Here is a 27,416-nt window from a genome sequence, read left to right on the forward strand (position 1 = left end):
ACCTAAGACTAGTGATGTGCCACAGGGATCGGTGCTGGGACGTTTGTTATTTGTTATTTGTTATTTACATAAATGATCTGGATGTGAATGGACAAGGCATGATTAATGATTTTGCGGATGATACAAAATTAGGAGGTATCGTAGATAGTGAAGAAGGTTATCAAATGGGGATCAGATGGGGGAGTGGGCTGAGGATTGGCAAATGCAATTCAATGCAGATAAGTGTGAGGTGTTGCACTTTGGAAAGTCAAACCAAGGCAGGACTTATACAGTAAATGGTAAGGTCCTGAGGAGTATTGTGGAACAGAGGGACCTAGGAGTACAAGAACTGTGTACAGTTTTGATCACCCTGTTATAGGAAGACATAGTTAAAGTGGAAAGTGTGCAAAGAAGATTTACGAGGATGTTGCCAGGACTAGTAGGCCTGAGTTCTGGGGAGAGGTTGGCCGGGATAAGACTTTATTCCTTGGAATGTAAGAGAATGAGGGGTGACCTGATTGAGGTATATGAAATCATGAGGTACATGGATAGGATGAATGCAAATAGTCTTTTTCCCAGGGATGGGGAATTAAAATCTAGAGGGCATAGGTTTATAGTGAGAGGGGAAAGATTTAAAAAGGACCTGAGGGGCAACTTTTTCATGCAGAGAGTGGTGCACATATGGAATAGGCTTCCCGAGAAAGTAGTTGAGGCAGGTACAATAGCAACATTTAAAAAACAATCAGATAGGTACATGGATGGGAAAAGTTTAGAGAGATATGGACCAAATGCGGGCAATTGGAACTAACTGAGTGGGCACCATGGTCAGCATGGACCAGTTTGGGTCGAAGGGCCTGTTTCCATGTTGTATTACTCTACGTCTCTAAACCAATTCAGTTAAGAGGAGGGAGCTGTTTAGCTGGAAAAGGCAGGCAGTAGATGTTGGATGAGAGTGGTATCAGCAATGATACTCATCAGCAAATACTTATACATGGATTGAATTGCCAAAATGCTGAAAGTCATTGTGAAATATCGTGGCATAAATACAGTAATTAGCAGATTTGATTTTTCTTTAAATATTCTGTCTGATATAACGGTGCAAGTCACTCTTGTAAATGGTTTGAATGTCTTCTGCCTCAATGTTTGTGAATATATTTGAACTAGATATTTAAGTCTTTTGCACAGGACACTACACATGCAAAGGTGGACGAAGAAAATAATGAGCAAGCTTTGATAAGATATAATCGGTTAAAATGTCATGTTTCACAACATATGAATGTACACAGTGCATTGGACTCATTCTATTCAGTCAGGACAACTCACTTTTTCAAGATGAGAGAAAATAAAGTACATGCTGCACTTCCCCATGGCTACTGACAGTATTGTTCCACCCAAACTAAATAATATTTATCTACTTTCCTGCTTTCAGACCTTCTTGGTCTGGTCAAAACTTGTTCTCAGTGGTTTGTGCACTGAATGTGTCTGTCTCTATTTTTATCTCATGAAAAATATGTCATATGTCAGACAAAATACCTCTGTAGACTTGGCACCAGAGATCTCCCAATGTCTTGGTGTTTATCGAACTGCCAAGTCATGACAATGAATCATTTTGTATTTATAGTCTGAGGAAATGACTTCAGAGCCCAATTAATATTATAACCACCTTTTGTCTTTCTCTAAAACTCTGTGAATGCATTTTCCTTTTAAAAAATCACTTAAATATTTCGATGAAAAATGAATAAAAACATATCTGAAGCATGACAGTGGCCACATTTTCGTTTTCAGCCCCTTAACATCTGTAGAGGGTTATAAACCTATGGAAATTCGGCAGTGAATTAATCATGAAATACAGAAGCCATCAAATGAAGAAGACCAAATGGATTGGAGTTCTGGCCCCAGTGGTATATTAGAACCAAAGGCACTCATTAGGAGATTGGCAAGTGGGATAGCTCCATGTATCCAACCTAAGGCAGAAAATCTAAAGCAGAAATTTTGCATTTGCCAAGCCAACTAATGGTAACCTCAATGCCTGACCCTGCTGAATTCAAGAGGAAATTTCACAAACTTTCAGCACCACTCTATAACTCTCAGGCCATTTTCATCAAGGAACAGTTACACATGCACAGAAGTATTTATCCATGTTTGCCTATTTTCCGTTTTGTTAACCTCAATCAGAGAAGATTGTTAACATTTGAAATGTTAAATATTTGTTCAAACTGAAATATTGTAAACATTTACATTTCAACCCCTTTCTGGGCAAGGACATTGACTGTATGAGAATATAACACTTCCACAATCAGTATAACCACAAGGAAATGAAAATGAAGGAAGAACTTAACATGAGCCACAGTTGTGATGGGTGAATATTTAAAGAAAAATAAAAACTGAAGGAATACACAGCTTTCCTGGCACCTACCCAACTTCACGTTGCCCCAAAATATACATCAGCTAATGATGTTTTGTTGAAGTCTATTCACTTTTAGTAATGAGAACATGTGACAGCCAAGTTGTGCACACCAAATTCCCACAAACAGTGAGATAATAAATATTAGGTAATCTGCTTTTCAGTAATGAATGTTGGCCAGGACAATTAAGAAAACTCTTTGCTCTTCCGCAAATAAATCCATGCTATTTTTAATGCATTGGTTCAATGTCTTGTTGATTGAGAGCACTTCAAGTGTTTCTCATGCCAACTTGGATGCTCTTTCAAGGTGTGGAGAGGTGTTGTCAGTGCCACTTTCCCCTGATTTGAGGGTGAGATCTGTTCAGGCTTGTAGGTTTTGGTCACGGATCTCCCTATGAGTAAACAGGTCGATTCAGTGCTCACAGCTCTTAGGATATCCCAAGAGGTCGTGGATCTAAAATACAGGAATTGCTTCCTTTTATTTCCTTCTCTGCTGCTAATCTGCCTCATTATTAAGATATTAATACCACAAAACAGGATAAAAAATGATGGACAAGTTGTTTTGAATGAATGGTAGCAAGCTCCTCCCCCCCAGTCATTCATCGTGGCACCACTGCGTTTCAAGGAGAATTTCAGAATGTCTTTGGAGGGTTTTCTTTGTCCTTAGAAAGTTGATCATTTGTGGGGCAGACAGCTGCTAGTCATTTGGATACTGATAATTGGTCCATCATAATTGGTTTTGGAGGAGTTGTGCCTGAATGCTTATAGATGTGGCTTCAGTAAAGACATTTGCTCAACTGTACTCCTGTTAAATCTGGATAATGTAGCAGATGCACTGCTTATGGAATTTCTCAAGTGCTCTGATATGTCACTGATACACAGTCCAGCTGTCACTGCAGTACAAGATTGTGGTGACAGCCTCTCTGAGGAGGTCTTTGTTGTCAAACACACATCGCTGTAGTTACTACAAGGGTGAGCTGAAGCAGCTGATTGGGTTTTCCTCATTAATGGTGGCCTTTTGAGAGAGGTGGCTGCCAGGGTCTGCAAAGTGCTCGACATCTTCCAGAGTCTTTCCTTCAACACACATGGCAGGTAGAATATTTCTCTGACCAGCAGTGGGTTGATAAATGAGTTTTGTTTTTGACAGCCTTCAAGGACAGCCTGAAGCTTGTGCATGCACAGTTGAAGAAGCTGAGAGTATTATGCAGAATGGGCAGTGATACTACAGTCATTCACATACTGTAGATCATGTATAACGATGGTGTTCACTTCAGTTTTGATTTGGAGGTGCCAGATGCTAAGGAGTTTTCCATCGAGGCAATATTTAATACTTCAACCATGAGGTGAATAAAAAAATTAAGTTCATTCATTCTTAAAAACTCTTTCTACCCATGTATTTTGTTTCCCTCAACTCTGCTTTGTCACTGTACAGCCCAATATCCCATGCTGAAGGAATGACTGACTTCCCTGACATTGAGCGTTATCAGTCTGGAGTTTAGAATGGTGGTCTGTATTGGTCAGGCCCACTGATATTCCTGACATTGTTTTTTTTTGACTGCATACCATTCATAGTTGAAAACTTCTTGTCACAGAGGATACTTCGAGATGCTGGATGAGTCTGAAGCAAGGGATCAAGACCTTAGAAAGGAAAACTAGGCCATTTGGAATTGATGTGAGGAAATACTTCCGGTCAATTAAAGAAAGTAACGGAAATCTGTACCTCTCTTTCCCCATAAAGTTATTGAATCTAGATCAGTTGAAAATCTCAAAACTAAGATTGATTAGTTAGAATATTAAAGACATCAGAGGTTTTAAAGGAGTTACGATGCAGATCTGGCATTACTAATTGAACGTTGGAACAGGCTTGAGAGGATGGATGACCTATTCTTCTTCCGAGGACCCTATGTACCTTAATAGAATCGAACCCGCTTGCTGTCAATGTTGTGCAACCAGAATGGCAGATTGCAAAAACTAAACTGTAGTGGTTCAACACCTTAACATTAATTTCACCACATCCTAATCCACCTCTGTATCAGACCGTATCTGCTTTTTTATTTACTTCTGCATTCACTATATCTGGTAAAACCTTGCGATCAAACTGTTTAACAAAGCAAGCCAAAAGAGAGATGGTTACTTGTGAAGGGTCACCCCAAAGCATGTATTGCAATATTAACTGTCACTTAGTGAGGTCATCTCAACAGTGCTCCGTTGATGTAGCTTAACATTTTAATTGTAACACATTGTGTCTTTACAGTTGAAAACAAGCTATACTTGTCTGCTGCAAATCAATGGAACAAAAAAATACTTTTGGTGAAAATTTGCTCAAATAAAATGCTTGCCCAGTTAAATCAAACATTAGAGTTGGAGGAAAGCTGTATTGAGACTGAAGGAATCAAACATTTGTCCTGTCGACAATAACTATTGTGAGATTCATAGGCTATCAGAATAACTAAGGAGTAGGTCATTCAGCCTTCAGCCTGTTTTGCTACTAAGTAAGATCATGATTGATCCAAAACCTAACTCCAACCTGGTTTTGCCCCATATTCCTGAATACCTTCGCCGCTGCCAGTTAGACTGATGGTGATGCCAACATCAATGACAGTGCTCACTGCCAATAGAAGTGTATTTGATGTTAGCACAGTTTGTCTACTGAGAAGAAGTGGACGATGAACCTGCACCTTTACTATGGTTAATGACAACAATCTAGGAACTGCAGATGAGCACTGAGCTCACTGTGCTCTTTCAAAAACAGAGAGGCAACAAAAGATAACTGGTGCCAACACAAGGGTTGAATGGTCTGTTCCTTGTAATCTCTTTCAAGATTAGTTACATAAAGACTCCCCTTGAAGACAGTAGGCTGTTTTTTTTAACCAAAAAGTGGCTAAGAGTCAATGTCGCCAAATTTTGTGGAGACTTTCTTTCCCTCAGCTCTAGCTAGTTATCGCACAACTCTTTATGACTGCACCATACCTCTATGATTCCCTGTTCAGGCTATCATCCACTTAGCAATGGCACCATTGATGGGATTCTGGGCACTGGTGCCATGTTTAGATCCTAACTGTGCACCAGGTCAAGTGCTGTCAGTCAGGACCTACCCTTCACGATGTACATCAAGGGAGGGGAATGTAAAGGTAAAGGTTCTGAGAGTACATGGGTGCAAAAGGTGGCATCTCATTGCAAAAACAAACTAGCGTTTGTAAATACATTGCTGTTTCACATCACCAGTTGTCTGAGTGACTGTCATAGTAACTGCACCTGAAACACTAAGGCTACCCACAGTCTTAGCACCATCTCGTGTCAGAACTCAGACTAAGGGATGCTACTCTTTCCTTAACATTCCCAGAGCATATCATCTTGTCATTGTTCAATGTGGAAACGTCACATGCTGGAAGGCTTTCAAACAGCAAAAAGTGTAGAGAAAAAGAAACGCCAATAAAAAGCGATATTGCCCCAGGAAAGTCTTGTCTTTCAAGCAGCAAGAAATTTACGCCAATGAATCGTCACTGCTCCCAAATGACCTACTCCTTAGTTATTGGAAGTGGGTGTCAATTAAGTCCTTGGCTTGTTGCACCCAATACTGCACCACTCAATCATGGGGAAAGTGATGTTCCTACTGCTCAATGTCCTCATCTTCCTTCTGAAAACTGCCGCAATCTTCCTGCTCTTCAATGTCCAACACCTCTCCTGTTTGCCTGCTCTAGTGCAGGGCAATGTATTCTAAGATTATTTAGAACACTCTATCTGGACTGCAAGGTAATCCCCAACTACTCCCCCCCAACAAACCCCCTCCATTCCTCAACCTCCTCCACAAATCCATGCATCAGATCCTCACCTTCGGCAGGCTTATTGTCTGCTCCACAATGGCCCTGGTTGAAGAATAGGCTACAATTTGCTCAAACACAGAATAAAACACTTACTCCAGGTGTGGTGGCAGCCACTTTCCTTTTCCATTGTGCATTTCTGATTTGTATGACAATGGAAGGCAACACCATCACCCGTGTTGTTCAGAGTTGAGGAAAATTCAACCCAGTGTGTCTGAGAACTGTTTTCTCTGTGAAGTGGACTTTACCCCACCTTAGGGATATAAACTAGTTCTGTATTGCAAGTGGCTGTTCACATTATATTGCTTCAATTGTAAAAGAACTTGTTCAGACAGGACCTGGAGTACTGGATTGGACTCCTTATCTCGGGAAGAATCTTATTGCCATAGAGTGAGTGCAACAAAGGTTCACCAGGCTAGTTCCTGGGACAGTGGGACTGTCCTATGAAGAAAGATTGGACCAACTGGGTTTGTGTTGTCTGAAGTTTCGAAGAAATGAGAGGTGATCTTGTTGCAACTTAACAAAATACTTAAAGGGTTAGACAGTATTGATGCAGATAAGATGTTTCCCCTGGCAGGACTGTCTAAATCCTGGGGCCACAATTTACAAGTAAGTGAATGCCACTTAGGTCCGAGATGAGGAGAAAGTATTTTACACAGAGCATGCTGAATATCTTGTATTGTCTACTAGAGAGATCTGTGATGGCTTAGCCTTTGGGTATGTTTAAGGTAGAGATTGATAGATTTCTGATTATAAATGGCAAAAAGGGTTATGAGGATGGAGTGAATAAAAGGTGTTGAGTGTTCAATCAACCATGATCATTTTGAATGGTGGGGAAAGCTCGATGGGCTTAATGGCCTATTTCTATTCCTATGTTCCTCAATGTGGTGAGTATGAGCAGTGGGGACCTCACTTCCGTTTGTAAAGTACCTTTTACAAAGATAAAATCTCTCGGTGCAGAACAGACAGGAGCAGCTGATGAAAAGGCAAAGAAGCATATTTAGAGAAGTGACAAGATGTTGGTGAATGAGACTAATTTACTCAGAGATAGTAGGAACTGCAGATGCTGGAGAATCTGAGATAACAAGTTGTAGAGCTTGATGAACACAGCAGGCCAAGCAGCATCAGAGGAGCAGGAAGGCTGACGTTTCGGGCCTAGACCCTTCTTCAGAAGAATGGTCGAGACTAATTTACTGGCAGCTTTTAAAGGAGGAGAGGTGAGAACATAAGAAATAGGAGCATGAGTAGGCCATTCAGCCCTTCAAGCCTGCACTGCCATTTTATAAATTCATGGCTGATCTGCCATAACCCTCAACTCCTCAATATTTTAAAAATATATATACCTCCTCTTTAAATAATTTCAATAATCAAGCTGTCACGATGCTCTAGAGTAGCGAATTCCAGACATTCAATAATCTATGCAAAAGAAATTTCTTTGCATCTTAGTTTGAAATGAATGTTCCCTTATTCTGTAACGCTGATCCCTAATTCAAGATTATTCCACTGGGGGAAACATTTTCTCAACATTTATGCTGTCAGCCCTCTTAGAATCTTGTAGGTTCAATAAGATCATCCCTCATTCTTCTAAACTCCAAATGAATTGGTTGAAATATTTAGGGAAGAAATTCCAGGGTAGAGTCTAAATGGCTGAAAGCATGGCTGTCAACGATGGGTAGAGGGAGTAAGAGAAATGGATAAGTGACCAAGACTATAAAATATTTTGTTCAACTAACAGTGTTTGTTTGGATTGAGAAAGTAGGTTATTGAGATAGGGAGAGCCATTGAGGGACATATAAGCTTTCAAATTTTAATATTAGGATTTTGGAGTCATTGGAGCCAGTCTCACCACCAAGTCTAGAGTTGATAGATAGCTGTTTTGTATCAGTTGGGTCTTACAGGGAAGTATTGGGCTTATTGAATCTGCAGACCACAAAGGAATGGAGAAGAGTTTCAGAGGTAGATGGATTCACGTAGAGGCTGAGGTGAGGGAAATTCCAGAGCTGTAAGTGGGTAAAATTTGTGCTGGCAAGGTTACAGCGTCAGAACTTCAGCTCAGTGAGAAGCCTAGTTCACCCCATGAGGGTGATGGCTAGCACTGATTTTGTGATAGGGGTTATAGGCAGTTGATTTAATCTTCTTAATGTTTGCCTTGTTGGACACTGTATGTTACCCACAAATGCCAGACCTGTCTGACGTCACTGGAGCACTAAAGGTCAGTGGTAGGAGAGCACGGCTGGATAACATCAGTATTACATCTGGAAGCTAACACCCTGTCTTTAGATGATAAAGATCAATGGTAATGTGCTGAGAAACCACGGCTAAAAATGCTAAATCTATGATCAGACATGTAAAGAGTAGAATAAAGTGAGGAAAATGTAGTGAGCTGAATAAAGCTCATATCTAAACAACTATGTCAAAGGTTACAGAGAGGAAGTCAGAGAATGTCATTTATGATGTTCAGAAATGTGAGAGGGGCAGAAACCTGATTAACAAGATTCAAACAGCAAGTTGCAGGAGAGATAAGCATGAAATTTAGAGGTGACAACTTTTCAAAATAATTTGGAGAGCAAAGGCAGTTTAAAAATGGGGCTGACACAGTATGGAGCTGGAGGAACACAGCAGGCCAGGCAGCATCAGAGGAGCAGGAAAGCTGATGTTTCGGGTCGGGACCCTTCTTCAAAAATGGGGAGGGGGAGGGAGCTCCGAAATAAATAGAGAGAGGAGTGGTGGGGCTGGGGACGGTATGTGGGACGGTGATAGGTGAGTGCATGTAGGGAGTGGTGGGGATTGGTTTAGTACCTGGTTTGAGGTACAATAGCCACATCTCCTTTCTCTATGGAAAAGATCATCCCCAATGGGCTCCAATCTACATTCAGGCCATCCCAATTTGGCCCTGACCACGACAACCTCTACATGCACAACATCCAGAACCTCCAAAAACAGTTTTCTCTATAGATCCTCAAGCACACACTCTCAGCAATGCGCTGACATCTTCTGGCACTACAATCAACTTTACCCTAGTTCAGAGCCTCCCTCTCCCAGACCTGCAAAGGATCCTTTCTGTTTTTCATCCTGTGCAGGATCCGCAACCTTAACCAATGATTTTACTACCTCACTGACCAATCGCCACCACTCCCTACCTGCACTCACCTATCACCATCCCACCTACCTTCCCCAGATCCATCCTCCTCTCTCTATTTATTTCTGAGCTCCCCTCCCCCTCCCCATTTCTGAAGAAGGGTTCCGACCCGAAACATCAGCTTTCCTGCTCCTCTGATGCTGCCTGGCCTGCTGTGTTCCTCCAGCTCCATACTGTGTTATCTCTGACTCCAGCATCTGCAGTTCTTGCGATTTCTTAAAAATGGGGCAGTAGTTTTCAAGGAGCAATGTTCTAATCAACCTGCTCAGAGAACCCTCATAGTTTTCAAGGATAGAAGAGTCAGTGTTATTTTCAAAAACAGGCAGTAATAGCAGCAGTATGGAATGGAATGTGTTTGTGTATTAGGAGAGAGACTCATTTACAAAGTTATATTGGAAGAAAGGAACTTCATGGGTCAAATCACAATTTTACATCATTAATGTGAGAGATTTTACTATGCTGGTTGACAAATCTACTTTTGTAAAGATCTAATAATCTATGTTTGTTAGCCCATCTGCTATCCTTATTTGACTGTCTATCTATTTACCTCTCAATTTTGGGAAGCATCCGTCATGCTATATACTTAAATTTATAAAAGAGGAAAAATGTCAAAGACTGCATTTGATAAGAGAAATTGATCTCACACACACACACGCGCGCGCGTGCACACACACACATCCGCATATACACGCGCACACAGACACACACACGTGCACACAGACATACACATGTGCACGCACACATAGACATACGCACATGCACATACACACGTACACCCACACGCACACGCGGACATGCACAAAACAGACACACACACAGAGACTCACACACACAGACAGACAGACAGACACACACACACACACACATGTCGATATGTAGATTTGGCATCTACTGGCTGAGACATTGAGCTGCCTTCTTGGGTAGACATAAAAGATCCCATGACACTATTATGAAGAACATCAGAGGAATTATAGCCCCAAATAAGTCAATACTTATCTCTCAATCAATACTAGAAAAACAGACTACCCCCGGTCATTAACACACTGGGGACATCGCAAATTGACTGCTGTGCATCGTACATTATGACAGTGACTACAGTTGAAAATTTGTTCATTATTTGAATAGTGCTTTTGGATGACATGCAATTGTGAAACTTACTATAGCAATTCAAGTGTTTTATTTATTTACACATGTAATTTTACTTATTTTACACATATGAACTTTCAGAGTAAAGTTAATTGTGGGGAGTCTTTCTAGAGCATGTCTTTAGGTGAACAGGTGTTTATTGCATTCTTATTTAGCTAGCGCAGACTCCCCGTCAAGTTCAGGATGTGGTGCTGAGGTTAACAACTGTGTCAACATACGCCATGTTGTCAGTAATGAAGCTTAGATGATTGCTACAGATTTTGCAGTCCACCCACATTGATGGTATCAGGGTAGCAGGTGCATATTTTTTAAACAGAAAGTATTCTTATGTTACTTTTAATCCTTTTTCAAAAAGAAATTTCAGTTATCCCTCCATTTCTTACTCTCTCTCAAGACGCACGAGATAAAATTTGGATCGGTAGCAGTGCCTTTTAAGGTCTCAGAATGGTCTAAATGAACTCTCTCTTCAGTGTCCTGTACACCTCCTTGGTAAGGACATGAGTGCAGTGTGAACACTTCCTGGAAATAGGTAGACAAGGGAAAGTACGACATCGATCAGTGTGTAATGCCGATATGATGGAAGCATCCCTACTGTGGAGCTTAATATCTAATACTGCCCTAATCACTCACAGTTGAACACAGACAGGCACTAGGAAGGACACCCCAAAAGTGTTATTTAATGGGACTATTCACTACTATCTGCTCAGCTGTTTCTTTTCTGGATATTGTAGTTATTGTACAAATGTTTGGGGCTTTCCATAGTCACTGCAAAAGAAAAACATGCGTCAAGAGTGGTGTGACAAGTATTGTGGAATCCTTTCTGTGGTACCATCCTTTAAGTGAATTCACATGGGGGACTAACCTGGGACTACCCCAGTCCTTATTGCTTCACAGCTTAGTCAATATACTCACTGGAAAGCCTTTGAGTGTGAATAAATCATGATAGAAGAAGTAAGCCAGACTAAAAATGTCAGCATTGTTTACATTGGGTTATATATTTTGTTTTCCCACAACCTTCCAGCTATCATTAAATTCTTTCTGAATTAACTTCATTAATATTTCTAGAAACATGCTTTTGTAATGGGATCAGGGCCATAGGTTGGAAGCCCCATTCCTTGGTCCAGCTCAAGGTTTCTTAAAGTGGTGACAGATGAGGATAAAGGGATAGGGTGTATTACTTTCATAATTCTGAATTCCACAAGGTAGATATTACTGACGGTTTTTCAGCAGAAACATATACCAGCACACTCCTACCTTCAAGAAGTAAAATAAAGTTGGCAATCTATCATTGAAACCTGCCTATTTAATATTTTTTAAATGCAGAACATAGTTTGTGAGATTTCTGGAGAGAATCATATATGTTGAAAGCATAACCAGACCACACACAATGAACTGAAGTTTCCCAAAAATTGGCTAAGTGTCAATTTCAGGAGAGAATCTCTCCTTGAGTTCTAGTGTGTTTTCTCAAGAAATCCTCTGCCGTTTACCTCATGGTGTGGCCACCATGCCTCTATGGTGCTGCTGCCATGCTTTTTGGCATTTGCCAGCAGAAGAAGTACTCACCATAGCTGAGACCTTCTGGAAGTTTCGCTCCTGGTGCTATATTTAAACACCAGCTGTGCCCAAAGTCAATTACTGCCAGCCAGGAGCTGTCATTCACAGTTGTAATGTGCGAGGAATCATGCCAGAGATGCCCAACAGAGGCACGTTGCCACCTCAATTAGCTGCCAGGCACCTTGAGGTCCTGGTGCTGCCGGTGATGGAGACGTCCTTTTTTTCTCTCAGGACGGTCAGAGGAGACCAGGGTACCAGAACCCGTTTTGAAGTTCCAGTGCAGTCACCAGGGTCTGGAGGAATGCCCAGCAGTGCAGGAAAAAAGATTAATGACTTTCTGCACTCGCAAAGGTAAGTGCCACCATCCTCCCTCTGCTACACTCACTGTCTCACACTGTTCCTTTCACAACCCTCTGAGAGAAGTAATTTCTCCTCATCTCAGTTTTAAATCTACAATCCCTTGTCCTAAAACAATGACCTCTCATTCTAGCTTTGCCCCACATAAGGAAACATCCTGTCTACCTCCACTTTGTCAATCCCCTTTAGCATCTTATATTGCTCAATTAGATCTCCTCTCATTCTTCTAAACCAGTCAAGTACAGGCCTAAACTGCTTAATCTCATTTCATAAGACAAGCCCCATATCTCTGGAATCAGTATAGTGAGCCTCCTCCGCACTACCTCCAGGAGACAGCATGATGCCAGGCAGCGCTGAGACTGAGTGCGAATTAGATTCAGGTCCCCTCAGGACATTCAAGAAATGGGCAGCCCCTCCATTGCTTGCAATGCCCCCTGCCCCATGGAAGTTCAAGCAGAGAAGGGTGCAGGACTGCAGCACACCCTGGTCTTTGAGCCACAAACACCCCAGGAATCACCTGCCCAAAATTCCAAGACCAACAGGCTCCACTCTAGGACAGGACCCTTCCATCCAGAGCTGTCAATCCTGGGACTACGCCTTGATAGAACTGGTCAGAAAGGAAAATGAAACCTTCTCAAGACACATAGGTGAAGCTTCATTGTAAATATGTCATCGCATTTTTAAAGATATGCTCGCTTTCCATCATCAGCTATGTGTGTGAGACAATCATTGTATCTGCAGTGACTAGAAAGGAAGCTTTTCCATCATCAATAACACACCATATTCTGGCCTTGTCTCAGTGATAGTTATCCCTTTGATAATGCCCTCACCCTGGCCTCATAGCTGAACGAGGAAGCATCAGATCTTGTGAACATTTCCATCAGTTTGTAACCTTAATATTTTATTAAACAACAGGAAAAGCACAAAGAAGTTCAAAGCGGTACGCTGCACTTGTGGTTGAGGTTACACAGGGGATTCTGGCCTCTGCAGCATCAAAACATTTCCCCTCAGTGAAAGATGACCTCATTGAATGAGAGTCTGGGTTGTTGTGGCTGACGCTGCAGTGCTGTAGGATGGTGAACAACATCCTCATTGTCCTACTCAGCACAACACTGCAGCTCCTCTGGATTCTTATCAGCCACACACAGCCCTCAGTGAGTCCTCCACTTGTCTTGAGCAGAGAATCTGCTGGAACAAATCCCCAGACAAGACCTAAATGGGAACCTGATGTAGGGGAGACATCTTATAGCCCCCACTGGCTCGAATGGACATAGGTGCTGCATTGCGGATAGACTGAGGAACATGACATAGTGTTGTGAGCACCACCTCAAAACAAAGAATGGAGCCAGTGCCCCTCTCTCATCTGCATGGAACTCTGTTGAAGACATATGACTGAAGCTTCCCTGTACTATTAATGAATGAGCATTAAGAAAGCCAGCAAAAAGACCTGAGATGCAGTCTGCTCCAGTCCACAAGATGCATGTGTTGGGTACTCTGGGGTCTCTGCACACAAAGTAGCCTAGAAGCAGCACTAGAATGCAAAGCCAGTCTGTTCCAAAGGGCCTGTATTTTAAGTAGATTAGAGATATACAATGATGAGATGGAGTAGCTTGTACATGTCCAATGCCAATCTCTGTGGCTGGGTGGTGTGCAGGCACCTGCTGCCAATTCAGTCTACTCTGGGATGCTGGGGAATGCTGAACAAGATTGAGGCCCAGAGGAGCAAAGTTGGAGCTACCAGGTACCCGCTATGAATTTCACATCACTGACTAGTTTCTCTCTGCCCCTTGGAAAATAGCAAACTCCATACGAAAAGTGCAAGGTCAGGTAATAATGAGCTGTAAATGCATGCAAATAAGCTTCTTGCTGCTCACTAACAAGATTCTCATTTCACCATTCAATCCTTGGGTGGATAACCAGACTTCTTTTACTCAAAGTTGAGAATGTCAATTTTCCAAACTCAGCATCTTTTCCCAACGGACTCGTCATTGCACACGTCGTTTGGGAAGTGGGAGAATTCTGCTTAATTATGTTTACTTGTTTTCCAATGTTTGTTAGATAATGCTTTGTTAGTCAACATATTAATTCATCCCAGTTAGGTCTTAAATCTTTGACTGACAGAAATAAAAATCAACATTTAGAGAGAAAGTGCCAACCATCAAGACAGCCTTTATCTGTTTATGTGTTATTACACATGCCTTAGCAGCAAAGTTTACTTTACAGATTATCCCTGTGTGCATCAATCTTGACTGCCTGATATAAGAATAAGAAATCTCAGGAACAGAAAAACAGCATTAGACCAATGAACCTTTCTCTTTTGTGAGGTCAACCTCACCTTTCCATCACTCATCAAATCGCTGAAGCCCTTCTCTTTTTCAAGAAAACATCCAATTCTCCCTTGAGCCAACTGATACCGGGCTTCCCTGGTTACCTGCCTATCACTTTTTTGAGCTTTAGAAGAAAATATTTTACCCGACTTCCCTTATTATTCCTGAAATTGTCACTTTAAATTCATAAGCCTTGTTCATTTTTTACCCAAAATGAAGGCTTTTTGAACCTGCCCTGTAGCAGTTTGTCTGGGTTAATTTTAATCCTCTTCTCAATCTGCAGATCTTCAACTAGAGTAATTCTGGCTTTTCTCTAAAACTAGAAAAAATTAAAATTTCTCGTAAAGCATTTATTGGGTGTGAGTCATGCCAGCGCAAGTAACAATCTTCATGTTATGTAAGAACATAAGAAATAGGATCGAGAGTAATACATATAGTACATTGAGACTGTTGCACCATTCAACATGATCTTGGTTGATCTTGGGCTCCAACTTCACCTTTCTGTTTGCTCCTCATAACCTTTGGTTTCCCAAGAGAATAAAAATGTATCTGTCTATCTCGGCCTTAAATATATTAAATTATGTTACATTCACAACCAAAGGGATAGAGAATTTGAAGACTCACAATCCTTTCAGTGAAGAAATTTCTGTTCATCTCAGCTCCAAATGGTTGGTCCCTTTTCCTGAGACCATAATCCTGCAGAAATAAATTTGTTTTCTAGCAGAAAACTGTGCTCAGTGTTTTGCGATCCAATTTACACCACCACTAGGAGATCAAAACCAAGCTGAAATTATTTGTTCAACATCTCTGCCATTTCTTCATTCCCATGATATTTTCTCCGGTCTCTGTTTGTAAGATCACTGTTTACTTTATCTACTGTCTTCCATGTTATATATGCATAAAATGTGCACAATCTCTTTTTATATGCCTGGCTAGTTCATCCTTGTTGGTATTTTTTTTCAGTTTTTATCAACATTTTGTTTTACTGGTTTCTAAAACAGGCCAAATTCTCTGACGTATTATTTTTCTTTCCAAACTTCTTCATAAACTGAGGATGGATCTGTCTTGCTATACGTTTGTTTTTAAATAGAACATATTTTGTCAAACTTTTTGAATTTGTTTCTTTAGTTATTTTCTATTGTTTGTTTACCCATTAAATCCTTTCATTCATTTATCCAGTCAACTTTACTCAGTTCTCAGATCAAAGAAACTAAAAGCACTTTTGGAAACCAAGGAGTTTGTTGGTGGAACTAGCAAGTCTGGAGAAATGCTGGTTAACTCCATTGGAGATATTAATTAGTAATGTCAGTGCCAGAATCAAACATTTGGTTCTGAAGATAAAAGATAATTAGTTTTCATTTCTGATTGGAATATCCCAAGTATGCCATATTGCAGCAAAGATGGACTGTGTGGTTGAGGGATAGTGGGTCAATGGGTTAGGGAAGTTCCACTTCTTATTTATCTGTGTGTTTCACTCACTGAAGGTCACAGTCTGCAGTTCAGTTTGGGAACAAATAGAGACAGTTGCATTTAATGAGGTGAAACAACAACAGAGATAAATGTTACCTCAAAGAATAGCTAGATCCCTGAGGAAAATATAAAGTAAATCCTAGAGATCTATTTGAATTCCAAAAGGACTAATGAAACTGTTGGGCATAATTAGGGAATAAAAAGTGAAACAAAACAGAAATTGTTGGAGAAACTCAGCAGGTCTGGCACCATCTCTGGAGAGAAAAGCAGAGTTAACATTTCAGGTCCAGTGACCGTTCTTCAGAACTTCTGGACTTGAAACATTAACTCTGCTTTCTCTCCAAAGATACTGCCAGACCTGTTCAGTTTCTCCAGAAATGTCTGCTTTCGTTTCAGATCATCAGCATCAGCAGTTCTCTGTTTTATTTTAAAGTAAAAAGGGGAATTGGATTATTCACTCAGTCTTGACATACCATAGCGTTAAGTTAGTAATGCTTGATCCTCTGATGCTGCTTAACCCTAACTCCCCACCTACACTCACCTTTACTGGCTTCATCCCCGCCTCTTTGACCTGTCTGTCTCCTCTCCACCTATCTTCTCCTCTATCCATCTTCTATCCGCCTCCCCTTCTCTCCCTATTTATTTCAGAACCCCCTTACCCTCCCCCATTTCTGAAGAAGGGTATCGGCCCGAAACGTCAGCTTTCCTGCTACTCTGATGCTGCTTGGCCTGCTGTGTTCATCCAGCTCTACACCTTGTTATCTCATACTCTAAAGGTTGTTTTGTTTGAAAACATTAAATCTCTATGCCTGCCTCTTTGTAGGTTATGTGGAACAATCCCTCTTCCATACCTACACTAGCCCTAAACCCACCTCTTGCTCCGTTACATTGATGACTGTATCGGCGCCGCCTTGTGCTCCCACGAGGAGCTCGAACAGTTCATCCACTTCACCAACACCTTCCACCCCAACCTTAAGTTCACCTGGACCATCTCTAATACCCCTCTCTCCTTCCTGGACCTCTCTGTCTCTATCTCCGGCAACCACCTAGAAACCGATATCCATTTCAAGCCCACCGACTCCCACTGCTACCTAGAATATACCTCCTCCCACCCACCTTCCTGCAAAAATGCCATCCCCTATTCCCAATTCCTTTGCCTCCGCCGCATCTGCTCCCAGGATGAGGTATTCCACTCCCGTACATCTCAGATGTCCTTGTTTTTCAAGGACCGCAATGTCCCCCCCTCAGTGGTCGAGAACGCCCTCAACCGTGTCTCTCGCATTTCCCGCAACTCATCCCTCACACCCCCTCCCCGCAATAACAACCAAAACAGAATCCCCCTCGTCCTCACGTACCACCCCACCAACATCCGGATCCAACGCATCATCCTCCGACACTTCCGCCATCCGCAATCCAACCCCACCACCAAAAACATTTTTCCCTCCCCACCCTTATCTGCTTTCCGGAGGGACCACTCTCTCCGTGACTCCCACACTCCCCTCCAGCCCCACCTCACCCGGCACTTTTCCCTGCAACCGCAGGAAGTGCTACACCTGCCCCTACACCTCCCCCCTCACCCCCATCCCAGGCCCCAAGAAGACTTTCCACATCAAGCAGATGTTCACCTGCCTCTTTGTAGGTTACGTGGAACAATCCCTCTTCCATACCTACACTAGCCCTAAACCCACCTCTTGCTCCGTTACATTGATGACTGTATCGGCGCCGCCTTGTGCTCCCACAATCTGCTAATGTGGTATACTGCATCCACTGTTCCCGTTGTGGCCTCCTCTACATCGGGGAAATCAAGCGGAGGCTTGGGGACCGCTTTGCAGAACACCTACGCTCGGTTCGCACTAAACAACTGCACCTCCCAGTCGCGAACCATTTCAACTCCCCCTCCCATTCCTCAGATGACATGTCCATCCTGGGCCTCCCGCAGTGCCACAACGATGCTACCTGGAGGTTGCAGGAACAGCAACTCATATTCCGCTTGGGAACCCTGCAGCCCAATGGTATCAATGTGGACTTCCAAAGCTTCAAAATCTCCCCTCCCCCTCCTGCATCCCAAAACCAGCCCAGCTTGTCCCCGCCTCCCTAACCTGTCCTTCCTCCCACCTATCCCCTCCTCCCACCTCAAGCCCCATCCCCATCTCCTACCTACTAACCTCATCCCGCCCCCTTGACCTATCCGTCCTCCCTGGACTGACCTATCTCCTCCCTACCTCCCCACCTACACTCACCTTTACTGGCTCCATCCCTGCCTCTTTGACCTGTCTGTCTCCTCTCCACCTATCTTCTCCTCTACCCATCTTCTATCTGCCTCCCCCCTCTCCCTATTTATTTCAGAACCTCCTTCCCCTCCCCCATTTCTGAAGAAGGGTCTAGGCCCGAAACGTCAGCCTTCCTGCTCCTCTGATGCTGCTTGGCCTGCTGTGTTCATCCAGCTCTATACCTTGTTATCTCAGATTCTCCAGCATCTGCAGTTCCTACTATCTCTGAAACAAAATTTTGAAGCTTAATTTGTTTTGGTTAACCACTGCATTTCAAAGTTCTCTTTAAAAGTTAATGGTCCCTACAGAGATCTTAAGACCATGCTCAAGTATTACCTTTATATAAATATGCAAGGAGCCTATAACATCTATCAATGTTTCCTGGTTCCTGCTATTCCTCATCTCCACTTATACTGATGCTACTTCATGATCTTTCTGAGCCAAGATTCTTTCTCATAAATAACCTTAAGTCATCCCTTACTATCAGGCTACCCTTCTCTGCCATTCCGCCTGTCTTATGTTGTGCACTGGAACATTTATTTTCCAAAGTTGGTCACCTTGTAACCATTTCTGTAACAGCGATTTAATCTAAACAACATCCCTCTTTGTGCCACTAGTTTGCCTATATTATTCAGGATGCTTCGTACATTCAGACAAAGAGCCTTTAATGTTATTTTGATTTGGTTTGATTTGATTTGTTGTTGTCATGTACTGGGATAGAGTGAAGAGTGTTGTTTTGCATGTGCTACAGGCAGATTGTACCATACAATATGCATCAGGGTAACAGAACAGAGTGCAGAATACAGTGTTACAGTAGAAGAGAAGGTGCAGAGAGAGAGATCAGAATTAACATTTGAGATGTCTGTTCAAAAGTCTGATAACAGTGGGGAAGAAATTGTTCTTGAATCTGTTTGTACGTGTATTTAAATTTTTATATCTTCTGCCTGACAGAAGAGGGTGGAAGAAAGTATAGCCATTACTACTATTGTTGCTACTATTCCCTGCATGGACCTTACCTTCTGTCGTACCACTGCAGCTAGCCATTCACTGACCCACTCTGCTTTTCTTTGCCAACATCACTTTACTACTGATTTTTAACACAGTGACACAAAACAAATTTGGGAAGATTTCCCCTTTTGTAGTACTGTCAACATGTTATTGCAAATAATTCAATACAGGAAATCTTTGGCCACACATCTGAGATGTGGCTAACCTACAAGCTCAAGGGGAATCCAGAGTATTAACTTCACTGACTGAAGCTGAAGATTGAAAATTCTGCTAGACATGTTCATTATTGGGAATGCTGAACAATAATTTCTTAAGCAATTTTTCAAAAATTTGGAGTTTTATTTGAGCTAATTGTATTGCAATGAGCTGATATGCATGCTTAACACAGCTGATTTTTCCTCGTTACAGTTTGCATATATGTCAACAAACATGCCTGTGCTGGGCCACATCTTGATAAAAAGAAGTTGCAACAGCTACCAGATCATTTTGGGCCTGCCAGAGCATCTATGGTCCTTCAGCAGGCTGTCCAAGCATGCATTGACTGTGCCTATCAGCAAAAGGCAGTATTTTCGTGTCTGAAGCAAGGCCATGGAGGAGAGCTGATATCAGGTATGGGATTAAACATTCTCAAGATCATTTTTGCATGTTAGCAGCAAAAGTAAAGTAGTTCTAGTATAAAAAAACAAACTGCTCTGAACTTCTAAAAGTGATGACGCATTATTACGTGGTTTTAGTAGGAATGCTTAGAGGCCAGTTTCCATTTAGCATCAACCGCCTTGTCATCTGTGTTGCTGCACCTTAAACTATTTGTTCCTTTAAATTAATCATTTATCCATAAAAGTAGAGTGTTTTGCAGAATATTTGTGTAGGCACACAATATCTGGCTGCACTTGTGCTTTAAAACAGGAGATAATCAGTGCATTTTCAAAATATTGTAGAAATTTGATTAACTAAGATATTAATCCAATGTTGATTGTAATGGTTGTGAATGAAAACAAAACCTTCAAAATATTACATTCACAAATGTAGAGCATGCAATCTTTTGAAAGAAAGCTATAAAATAAAAGCACATTTTAATAGCTAATACATTATTTCCAAAGAAATTGTGCAATGATAAACCTCGAAACAACCTCTGAATTTCTACATTTAATACAAGTTGTCAGTTTCAGAGAATATTGATGGTGACTGCAGACAATTTCCCTGTCAGGATAACAGCAAATTCTGGATCGTTTATGAATCAAGGTTGATAGAGATCACAAAGCTACCAATTTAAGGCTGATTGCATTGGGATTACTTTGGTCATTGGAAGATGCTTTAAACACATCCTTACACTAATGAGTAGGGTAACAGCAAATGTACAGTAACTTTAAGTTATAAGAAAAAGCTTGCAGCAAATACTCAGTTTAGCTACTCCTGAGCAAACAATAATTTAACTGATGCAAACTCATGACTTCTCAAATTGATTATCACAATTATTTTAAAGCGGTGAAACATGGAACAAGAAAGTAGGTCTCGAATTGGGTTTCCAATATTGAGTCACTGTTTTCGGTATGAGTCATGGGCAAAAGGCAGGGTGTGGTAAGGCCAGCTATTGTTATCCAGGAAATAAGAGGCTAAGAGAGGACAAATCAGCAAAGTCTTCTGCAGCTCAACTCAAGAACAGGGCATTAGCAAAATCCTGGGCTCAACTTCCCAGTCAGCTTTCTCAGCAAGTGAATTGTATTGACTTATTGCGTCCTAACAGGGAGCTAGTTATATGTCCAATGCTGTGCAGATTGTTTACATGACCCATTTTCTTGTCTCATGTTTCAAAACTTTAACATAATTGTAATAATCAATTTGAGAAGTCATGGGTATGCTTATGATTTGCATCAGATAAATTATTGTGTGCTCAATAGTAACTAATTTGAGTATTTACTGCAAGCATTTTTGTTATTATTTAACGTCACTATTTATTTACTGTTTCTCTGCTTACTAATGTAATGAAGCACTTAAAGCAGCTTTCAATGACCAAAGTAATCCCAATGCAATCAGCCACCAAATTGGTAGCTTTGTGATCTCTATCAACTTTGATTCATAAATGACCCAAAATTTGTTGTTATCCTGACAGTGAAATTGTCAGCAGTCATCATCAATATTCTCTGAAACTGATAACTTCTGCCATCTGCCCGTGTAGTTAAATGTAGAAATTCAGAAGTTGTTGCCAGTAATACCCTGTTCTTTGCAGGGTGCAATGTTGCAGTCTTGACATAGAATCACAGGAATCATTGATTTGACTCAAACTCCAAATTTATTATGTCCTATTCTCACCAAGGTAAGTACTGAAAATGTTAAGCCTTTTTGAAGAGCATTAAACTAAGCTTTTGACACATTTTGAGTCACACTTGTGATTGGACAATCTCTCTGAAAAAAACTAATTTTAGAAATCTAGAGTATCGTTCCTGCATTTCATGATAAAAATTCCACAGGTTACTAAAATAATAAGACAGAATTTTTATTTTACATTTGCTTATATTTCAGCCTCTACCTTAATCCAATTGTAAAGACAGTGTAGATGATAGTACAAAAGTATAAAGACATATCAATAGACTAGGTAAAGGGGTAAAACTGTGGCAGATGGAATTCAATAGAAGCAGGTGTGAGGTTTTCTATTTTGGACCATTAAGGATAGATCTGGGTTCTTTCTAGATGGCATGAAGTTAAATACAATGGATGTCCAAAGACACTTAGGGGTTCAGGTGCATCACTCTTTAAAATGCCATGGACAGATGCCAGATAAGAAAGCAAATGGAATGCTGGCCTTTATGTCTAGAGGACTGGAGTACAAAGATGCAGGACTTATGCTGCAATTATACAAAACCCTGATTCGTCCCCACTTGGAACACTGTGAGCAGATCTGGGTTCCACGCCATAAGAAGGTATATTGGCCTTGGAGAGAATACGACGTAGGTTTACAAGAATAATACCTAGATTTCAGGGATTAATTTAGGAAGAGAGATTATATAAATTAGGCCTGTTTTCTCTATAATTTAGAAGGTTAAGGGATAATCTGATTGAAGTCTTCAAGATATTAAGAAGAAAAGACAGGGTAGATAAAGATAAATTATTTCCATTGATTGAGGATTCTAGAACTAGGGGGCCTAGTCTGAGAATTAGGGCCAGGTGGTTCAGGGGAGATGTTAGGAAGCACTTTTACACACAAAGGGTGGCAGAAGTTTGGAACTGTCTTCCACAAACAGCAGTGGATGCTAGATCAGTTGATAATTTTAAATCCGAGATATATTAATTTTTGTTAAGCAAAGGTGCCAGAGACAGGTATATGGAGTTAGGCCACAGATCAGCCATGCTCTTACTGAATGGTGGAACAGGCTCAAGGGGCTGAATGGCCTACTCCCATTCCAGCTTTCCATCCATATGTGCTGATTTTGTTTCACTCTCTCCATAAAAATATTAAAACAAATGAATAATCATTTCTTTTTTTTCAATTCCTGGTTTACTGTCTAAAGAATTCTGCAATCCGATTGTTCATTCTCTTTGCTGTTGGACTCCTATAGCTGGTGCTGAAATGAAATCGATGTTGTAAAGAGGAAAATGAATCACTGAGGCCACCAAATCCTTGTGGGCAGCTTTCTTTGAGATCAGTGGCAAACACCATTCCTTCACCATTGACCACAGAATCTAAGCCATTAAAATGGTATTTGACTAATATGTGGTTCCATTGAAAACATGCACATAGAGCTCTATCTAGTGGCAGTTTGTGAAACTATTCTCAAACAGTAATGCCATCCACATAAAAACACTTTAGAAGCTTAGTTTGATCATTACAGTTCAATAAGTAATGAAATGGAAGTGAACAAACATAGCAATTTTAATTTTTCACCTTTATTATCAATTACTAGTTATTAATTTACTGAAAAGAGCTTATTATGTTTGTTATGTATGCATTGTCTTATCAATGTTTCAGATATGGCTGTGAAATGTATTATTTTAAAGGTTGTAAATGACACAAAACTAGATGGAAGTGTAAGTTGTGAGGAGAATGCAAAAATGCTTCAAGGGGATTTGAAGGGACTAAGAAAATGGGGAAGAAAATGGCAGATGGAATACGTGTAGAGAGATGTGATGTTATTTTCTTTGGTAGGAAATGCAGAAACAAAAGGCATGAGTATCCCCTCTCTGGAAGTGGTGAAAAAGGTGGCAAAAACAGCTTATTAATTGGGATAACAAGGTGTAGAGCTGGATGAACACTGCACGCCAGGCAGCATCAGAGGAGCAGGAAAGCTAACGTTTCAGTTCTGGACCCTTCTGAAGACTCTTCATCCAGCTCTACACCTTGTGATCTCAGACTCCAACGTCGGCAGGTCCTACTATCTCTTTTTAATTGGGTGAGTTTGTGTTGGACAGACATTTTATTCCTCCTCACTACCTCAGCAATTGAATGCTCGACACAAGTTATGGTCCTTAAGTTGCTGCTTAAGGGCCTCAACTCACCACCAGCCTTTGATAGAAATTAGGATCAGGAGTAGGCCATCCAGCCCTTTGAGTCTGCTACACATTTATTATGGCCATGGCTGATCATCCATCTCAGTACCCTGTTCCGTCGCTCCCCCATATAACGCGATCCCTTTAGCCCCAAGTGTTATATCCAACTCCTTCTTGAAACCTTTGGCCTCGACTATTTTCTGTGGTAGCGAATTCCACGGACACACCATTCTTTGGAAGAAGAAATTTCTCTGCACCTCAGTTCTAATTACCTTTGTGGTGGGCAAGAAAAGTGACTGGTTTCCTAACAGGGAAACCAGGATGACCTGCCACTCAAGTTAGGGGAGTGCCAAGCTGGCCAGTTATAGACAGGAATAGGGGGCAAAGGGGTGGCCACTTCTCACTGTTGCAGCCCTGAAGCCTAGGCCTCTAACAACTAGCTCTCATGCACAGTAGTTTCTGGTCTCTGATTAGCTTGCAGCTTCTGGCGATGAGAAACATCAACATTGTGGTCCGTGGAAGTCCAACAAGTGCACTGGTTCAGCCCCTAACTATCTGATTGGCATTTAATCTGGTTTTCCTCTTCTGGGAGAATCTAGAACGAGGGGCATAGTTTAAAAATGAGGGGTTAGCTATTTAAGACAGACATGGGCAATATTTTTTCTGTCTCTGACAGCTGTGAGTCTTTGCAATTCCTTCCTCAAAAGGCAGTGGATGGAGAATCTTTAAATATTTTTCACGCTGAGGTTGACAGATTCTTCAATACCAAAGGGATGAAAGATTATTGGGGGAAGCAGGAAGGTAGAGTTGAGGTTAAAATCAGATCAGCCGTGATCCTATTGAATGGCAGAGCAGGCTCAAAGGGCTGAGTGGCCTTCTCTTGTTTGTGGCCCATGTGTTTATTAGATTTCTCCTTGGTGGCAGGGAATCACAGACCACCCCCATACTTATTACTTGGAGCAATACATTTCAGCCACAGAATATTTCTTAAATAGCAGGAGGATGGGCAGTGGTGAAATTTCAAGGGACTTGGATGTCCATGAGTCACCAAACGTTAACAGCCAAGCAATTGGGAAGGAAAATAAGTGATAAGTGAGTTTGAGAATTTGCTTCAATTCGATCCTGGGATGTGGGCTAGCCATCATTTATCGCCCATCCCTAGTTGCCCTTAAGAGTCATGTCTAAAAAATTTGATTGAATTTTTGAGGTGGTGACCAGGTGTGTAAATGAGAGTGGTGCAGTTAATGTGATCTACATGAACTTCAGTAAGATTTTTGTACAGGGCTCACATGGTAGACTGGGTAGGAGCTAAGAGCCCATGAGATCCAAGGAAATTTGACAAATTGGATCCAAAACTGCTAAGTCATATGAAGCAGAGGGTGATGATCAAAGAATTTGTTTGTGGCTGGAAATCTGTGTCCAGTGCCATACAATAGGGTTTGATGTTGAGTCCCTTGCTGTTAGTTGTGTACATTAATGGCCTAGATATGACTGTCGGAGCTATATTTTACTATGATATGAAATTTGGACATGTAGTAAATATCAAGGAGGAAAGCTTTAAATGACAGAACAATGTAGATAGGCTGATCAGATGGGCTGAATGGTGGCAAATGGAACTTAATCCTGAAAAGAGTGATGTGATGCATTTTGGGATGACTAACAAATGGTAGGCTTTAAGAAGTACGGAGGATCAGAAGGATTTTGATACGTATGTCCATATACCATTGAAGGCAACAAGCCAGATAGGTAAGGTGGATAAGAAGGCATATGGCACAATTGTCTTTATTAGTCAAGACAATGAACACAGGGGAAGATAGGTTACAATTGAGCTGTACATGATATTAGTTAGGCCATAACTGGAGTACTGGCTGCCATAGTATAGGAAGAATATGATTGCACTAAAGAAGATGCAGAGAAGATTGTAGGACATTGCCTGGGCTGGAGTGATTAAGTCTGAAGAGAGACTGGACAAGCTTGGGTTGTTTTCCTTAGAGCAGAGTTCAAAGTTCTGACAGGCTTAGACAGAGAAGATAGGGAAGAAACTTGTTGCTCTAATAGAGGGGTCAATAAGCAGGGGGGAACACAGTTTTAAGATAAGAAACAGGAGGTTTAGAGAGAATTTGAGGATTTTTTCACCGAGAGGGTTATAGGCATCTGGAACTCACTATCTAGAAGGAAGGTAGAGGTGGGAATCTGTAACACATTTGAGAACTATTTAGATGAGTGCTTGAAACGCCATAGCATACAATGCTATGGGCCAAGGGCTGCAAAATGAGATTAGAATAGGTGGATGTTTAATGACCAGCGTGGACCCAATGTGTGGAAGGACATATTTTCCTGCTGTTACAAACTCACTGACTCTAAATCCCATCATGACAGCTGCTGAAATCTAAATTACAAATAGATTTTTTTTAAAGATCTAGAATTGAACATCCGTTATCAGTAATGGTGACCATGAAACTATCATAGATTATTGTAAAAACCGATCAGAAGCACAAAGATCTTTTGGGGAAGGCAATGTCCTGTTCTTACCTGGTCTGGTCTATGTGTGACTTCTTATAAGAGGTGATCTCATTGAAGTCTACAACATACATAAAGAGATAGATAGGGTAGATGCAGTTAAGATGTTTCCCTTTATTGGGGAGTCTTTAACCAGGGAAGACAATTTCAAAATAAAAAGGAAGTCATTTGGGACAAAGATGCGGAGAATTGTTTTTTTACTCAGAGGGTTTTGGACCTTTGGAATCTTCTACCCTATAGGGCAGTGAAAGCTCAGTCATTGAGCATGTTCAGTGTAAGATTGGTATTTTGAAATCTGTCAAGGATGTAAATGGACGTAGGGATGGTGTGGGGGAGTGGCAGAGCATGCTCAATAGCCTACTCTGCTCCAACGTTCCTATGTTTTAGACCTACAGCAAATGGCCTAAAGCCACCATGTTCAAGGTAATTAGGGACAGACCACAAAATACTGGCCTTACCAGCAACACTCACATCGCACAAAATAATTTTTAAAAAAGGCAATGCAGTCCAAAGATGAATCAGAGATAGTAGGAACTGCAGATGCTGGAGAATCCGAGACAACAAGGTGCAGGGCTGGATGAACACAGCAGGCCAAGCAGCATCATAGGAGCAGAGAGGCTGACGTTTCGGGCCCAGACCCTTCATCAGAAAAGGGGGAGGGGAAGGGGGTTTTGAAATAAATAGGGAGAGAGTGGGAGGCGGATAGAAGAGGGATAGAGGAGAGGATAGGTGGAGAGGAAACAAACAGGTCGAAGAGGCGGGGATGGGGCCAGGAAAGGTGAGTGTAGGTAGGGAGTTAGGAAGGGGATAGGTCAGTCCAGGGAGGACGGACAGGTCAAGGGGGCGGGATGAGGTTGGTCGGTAGGAGATGGAGGTGCGGCTTGAGGTGGGAGGAGGGGATAGGTGGGAGGAAGAACAGGTTAGGGAGGCAGGGACGAG

General features: G+C 41.5%; 1 protein-coding gene across 1 annotated transcript in view; it reads left to right on the forward strand.

The window, feature by feature from the left end:
* The window catches only part of scml4 (Scm polycomb group protein like 4), a 111,758-nt gene that overhangs the window by 48,739 nt on the left and 35,603 nt on the right, over nt 1–27,416 (forward strand). The window contains exon 4 of the mRNA XM_048596698.1: nt 19,884–20,084. Coding sequence (XP_048452655.1) covers nt 19,884–20,084 — 201 coding nt within the window. The remainder of the gene's footprint in view (nt 1–19,883; nt 20,085–27,416) is intronic.

The sequence above is a fragment of the Rhincodon typus genome, chromosome 5 (assembly GCF_021869965.1).
Source record: "Rhincodon typus isolate 14 chromosome 5, sRhiTyp1.1, whole genome shotgun sequence".
Taxonomy (NCBI): Eukaryota; Metazoa; Chordata; class Chondrichthyes; order Orectolobiformes; family Rhincodontidae; genus Rhincodon; species Rhincodon typus.